This window comes from Helianthus annuus, chromosome 2, assembly GCF_002127325.2.
Source record: "Helianthus annuus cultivar XRQ/B chromosome 2, HanXRQr2.0-SUNRISE, whole genome shotgun sequence".
In the NCBI taxonomy this organism is placed as follows: domain Eukaryota; kingdom Viridiplantae; phylum Streptophyta; class Magnoliopsida; order Asterales; family Asteraceae; genus Helianthus; species Helianthus annuus.
Genome location: NC_035434.2, coordinates 64,530,275 through 64,535,728, shown reverse-complemented (window position 1 = coordinate 64,535,728; position 5,454 = coordinate 64,530,275). Strand labels below are relative to the sequence as shown.

The 5,454-nt window shown below is 33.1% G+C and overlaps 2 protein-coding genes across 2 annotated transcripts; both read left to right on the top strand.

The window, feature by feature from the left end:
• Nucleotides 1-381: 381 nt before the first annotated feature.
• LOC110888120 (ATP-dependent DNA helicase PIF1-like) lies at nucleotides 382-1,068 on the top strand. The gene has a single exon (XM_022135661.1). The coding sequence runs from the start codon at nucleotides 382-384 to the stop codon at nucleotides 1,066-1,068; it is 687 nt and encodes a 228-aa protein (XP_021991353.1).
• Nucleotides 1,069-3,865: 2,797 nt separating this feature from the next.
• On the top strand, nucleotides 3,866-4,509 carry LOC110902868 (probable calcium-binding protein CML15). The gene has a single exon (XM_022149219.2). The coding sequence runs from the start codon at nucleotides 4,015-4,017 to the stop codon at nucleotides 4,507-4,509; it is 495 nt and encodes a 164-aa protein (XP_022004911.1). The 5' UTR covers nucleotides 3,866-4,014.
• The last annotated feature ends 945 nt before the right edge of the window (nucleotides 4,510-5,454 follow it).

The window sequence follows — 5,454 nt, the reverse complement described above, 5'->3', positions numbered from 1 at the left end:
CATTCTATTTGGTGGTGATTTTAGACAAATTCTTCTGGTCATCCCTAAAGGTACCAGAACAATGATAGTCAATGCTTCTTTGAATTCTTCTTATATATGGCGGCACTGTAAGTAATAAAGCTAACTGAGAATATGAGATTAAGAGTTGGTTGTCAGGAAGCAGATTTGAAAGAAATAAAGGAATTTGGAGAATGGATTTTAAAGCTTGGTGATGGTCTGCTTGGTGAAGAAAACGATGGTGAGATTGATATTGAAATACCAGATGATTTACTTATTCATGACCAAGTCAATCCTATTTCTTCTCTCATTTCATATATATATATATATATATATATATATATATATATATATATATATATATATATATATATATATCCGGACATGAATAAGTTTTTGTGGGATTTAACGTATTTCCAACAAAGAGTGATTCTTGCTCCAACTAATGAAGTAGTGGATTCAATAAATAAAGAGTTGTTAGAGAGTCTGCCTGGTGAAGAAAAGGTTTATTTTAGTTCAGATAGTTTATGCCAATCGGAGGAAGAATCAGAGCTTAATATGGCGTTGTTTCCTCCTGATGTGTTAAACAATCTTCGTTTATCTGGTTTACCTAATCATAAATTAGTACTGAAAATTGATGCTCTGGTGATGTTACTCATAAACATTGATCAGGCAAATGGATTGTGTAATGGTACACGTTTACAAATCACGAAGCTCAGAAAAGTTGTGATTGAAGCAAAAATTATCACAGGGACTAATATAGGTCATCATACTTTGATTTCAAGACTGAAGATGACACCTTCAGATAAAAGAATACCAGTGAAGATTTCTCGAAGACAATTCCTACTTTCACTGTGTTTTGCTATGACAATAAATAAAAGTCAAGGACAATCATTGGAGCGTGTTGGTTTATATCTTCCACGTCCAGTGTTTAGTCATGGCCAGCTCTATGTTGCTGTATCTAGAGTAAAAAGTAGGAAGGGATTGAAAATTTTGATTTGTGATAAAGAGAAACGAGTCTGTGCAACCACTACTAATGTGGTTTATAAGGAAGTTTTACAAAATCTATGATGATACTAAACATCTGTCAACCTGGCAACGTCTGTTGGGTATAATGGAGGAACTGTTGTTAGGAAATGTTTGTTGGAAAGCAATACAACTTTTTGAAAGCATCTGATACTTGCTCTGCATTAAGCTTATCCTGAGAACACATGTTGTTAATAATATTATTCTCTTAATATCTGTTTAATAACCTTTGTAATTTCTGTTGACTGGCCTTTTTAACATGGGTCGATTAACATCTGATAGTTACTATCTATAACGTCATCTGGCAAGCTCTCTTGGAGATAATCGATGACAGTTCTTAGTAAAGTCTGTTGGAAAGCAACAAAAGTTTTAACAGTTAATAGACAACAGTGGCTTGCTATCAACATAAAGGAATTGATGTTGAATAAACCTATTGACCATTAGTGCATATTAATTTTATAAGTCTACACTAATTATTTTTTTATTCTCTGTTGAATTCTAAATGAGATGTTGACCAAAAGTCTAACAGATGTTTACCAAGAGTCAAACAGTTGTTGACCAAAAATCAAACAGATGTTGACCAACAGTTAAACAGATGTTGACGAAAAGTCAAACAGATTTTGAACCACTAAGAATTATAGTTTGCCAACAGTGGTTTGACTTTGGTCCAACAGACTTTTTGAAAACAGTGATTTCACTTTAAGCAATCATCAATGAAATTGGTCAACGCATATCCGCAAAAATTGGTTTTAACTTTATTTGAATTTAAATTACAAGTACCATATATTTCTCATTCTTATTGCAAGAATTGTCTTCGATCTCTGATGGTTTTGAAAATAGTGGTTTCACTTTACGCTATCTATCTGGTAATTTCTGTTGGAGATAATGGATAACATTTTTTAGGAAAGTCTGTTGGAAAGAAACTGAAGTTTTTAACAGTTAATAGACAACAGTAGTTTACTATCAACATAATGGAATTGCTGTTGAATAAACCTATTGACCATTAGTGTATATCTCTTTTATAAATCTGCACTAATTATTTTTTTTACTCTCTGTCAATATGGGCTATGCATGGTTTTCAAAGAAACGACCCGTGTTTGCACACGGGTCTTACCGCTAGTACTATATAATAAAAGAGGGTGGGGTTCGACTAGAAAGTCCAAATTTCCTAAAAAGTGTAAAAAGTCATAAAACACTCTAATTTCAACCATAAAACACACCTAAAACCCACAAATAACAGAGTGAAAATTACTAAAACACCATATTCAAACCATAATAGTTTATAAAAACTTAAAACACATAATCGTATAACTATGAATATAAAACACAACATGCTAATCAACATAAAACACAATAATATTTGTTATTCGATAATCAGAGCCTTATCATCCAAAACACAATACACAACCCACATATATGATGTTTTATTAATCTTAATTTTGTTATTTTTGGGTTTTTGATGTGTTTTATGGTTGACAATTTGGTGTTTTATGACTTTCTACACCTTTTAGGAAATTTGGACTTTCTAGCCAACTCCTAGCCTAATAAAAGAAACCAATAAAGAGACACTTGTCATTATTCTAGACCATCATTAATTATGTATAATTATTTTTTAATTTAAATTAATAAATTTAATATGTTTCAAACATTTAAAAATATACGGATAAAATTTCATAAAATATCTTATTATTTATTTATATTAATTACTAGATTAGAAATTATATCTTAATTCCTTAATTGTAGATAATTATTATTTAATTTAAATTATTAAATTTAGAGTAAAATGCACGAATAGTCTCTGTGGTTTTGTAAAATAACACATATAGTCCCTAACTTTTGGATATTAATCCGGTGCTCCCTGTGGTTTGACAGTTTGTTACTCGGATAGTCCCTGGAGTGGATGGGGTTAGTTTTCTCAGCTAAGTGGGTGTGAAATGACCTTGATGCTCTTATTATATTAAAAAATATTAAAAGATAAAGTTAACTCAAGTAGTCCCACCCCACCCTCACCCTCACCACTTGCAACTCCCTCATCGATACACACCTTCTTCGTGCATTTTACAAAAGTTGAGAACTATAGATGTTATTTTACAAAACTACATGGACTATCCGTGCATTTTACTTTTAAATTTGATATATGTTTAAAATGCAAGAAGAATAATAATTACATTTATCATACTGATAAATTTATCCAAAAATAACCATCCTTTTAAGATGCTACTCACGTTCAGATATTTAAATTTTAAAGTTATATAATTTAATAATTACCGATAATTTATACTTATCTAATTAATTTAAATTGAAACATTATTTTTTTTATATAAGTTTATCTAATTGGATAATTGCTATATACCTTATCTGGACATTTCAACATTTTTTTAGAACTAATAAATTAACACCACTATTATTTAAATAAAACTTGGGTTATTAAATGTATGTTCACATGACTGTTAAAACTCGTGAGAATGTCGACGATACTGTATGTCTTTTAATCGATGGTTCAAAAGCTTTCATATTTATAAACTTGACAAACTTCATAAGTTTTGATCATACATGACACAAAATTTTGTTTGGATATCAGAAAAGCGTCTTAAAAATATCGTTTTATAATTGTTAAATTTTCGTTAATTATTTGATATTTTATTTAGTTAACCCGTGTAATACACGGGATTATAACCTAGTATTCCTTCTGTAATTAGCAAATATTATGTAACAATAAACATTAGATAAAACTCAATGGCAGCATTAATACCAACATTTCGTATATTTTCTTTAAATTTAATTTAATTAGTATTTTTGCATTAACCGGAGCCTTTCCATCAAAAGGTATGGCTTCCAACAATCCATGCATTCATCCTCTCTTCTTCCCTAAACCACCCTCCTTGTAATCCCACCACCGCGCCACGCCACCGCCTCCGATCACGCATCAACCGACGCGTTACTATCGCCTATCACAACGTTATATGAGATCAAAACCACGCGACCACCACCATGTCGAAACTGATGGCGGTTGACCAACGCAACCAGCTCCGGGACATATTTAACCGGTTTGACATGGACTCGGACGGATCCCTAACGCACCTCGAGCTAGCCGCCCTTTTACGGTCTCTAGGCCTCGAACCCTCGGGTGATCAAATCTATATGCTTTTTAACAAAATGGACTCTAATGGGAATGGGGCCGTTGAGTTTGAAGAATTGGTGAATGCTATGTCACCAAACATGATGACAGAACAAAATATCATTAATCAAAAACTTCTTTTGAAGGTCTTTCATTTGTTTGATCAAGACGGAAACGGGTTCATCACGCCCTCTGAGCTCGCGCTAGCCATGGCTAAGATGGGCCAGCCATTGACGGATCGCGAGCTCACCGAGATGATTGAAGAAGCGGATACGGATGGCGATGGTGTCATTAGTTTTAGCGAATTTGCAAGAGTAATGGCGAAATCCGCAGCAGAATCGTTTGGTTCTCCTGTTCCTTCGCCTTGATTGTTTTGTTATGTTGTTATAAATTTGTTTTTGTGTTTGATCCTTGTTTGTACAAAGAAGAAGCTTAAAATTGACAATATGGGCGTTTGTTGTCCGGTTGATAACCCTCTCAAAAAACCTTCGATTTGAACAACAAACTGAATCCAAGACATAGTCTTGTAAACAAACTGAATGAGGACGAACGGAATATGCTCGCCGTTCGTGTTTATTTGTCTAACTTTAACCGAACAAACAATCATACACGTACAATTAAACGAATGGAGTTTTCTTGTACTAGTTCGTGTTCGTTCGTTAAGAAAACGAATGTGTCCTTGTTTGTTAATGTTTGTTCGTTATTAATATAAACTAGTCTTATGCCCCCCGCGTTGTGGGGCGGGGAGCGTAAAACGGTGCAACCAGCGTTGCGGGGCTGGGGCGCAAAATCGTGCTAAGTAGCAACCGAACAACGGCCAAAACCAGGACAAAGCGTAAAATAGAAACATGAATTTATAACACCAAGTGACTCATGTAACATAATAAGTGGCCGAGGTCGAATTTATCTCAACACGCATTAGCAAGTAGAGAGGGTATAAAAACCCGAGGGACCAAAAGTAACCACCAAACATCGTAGTAAGTAGCAACCGAACAACCACCAAATCCAGAAAAAAGCTTTAAATAAAACTCATAAAAAACCAAAATCGTTTAACTTTTTGTGGTAAAATTATAAAAAACCAAAATTTATTACAAAATAATAAGAAGACCATAAAATTACTATGATAGAAAAAGGAAAATCACAAAAGAAAACTTATGACTATTCATTAGCACGTTAGAAAATAATACATATAGAGAATAAATGAACAATTCACGACGTACGTAACTGTACATAGATGAATGAATAATTAAAAGTAAATATAAATAACAATGTTTTGGGCCAAAAAATAAAAAATGGGCCCCTAGATCGTAGTA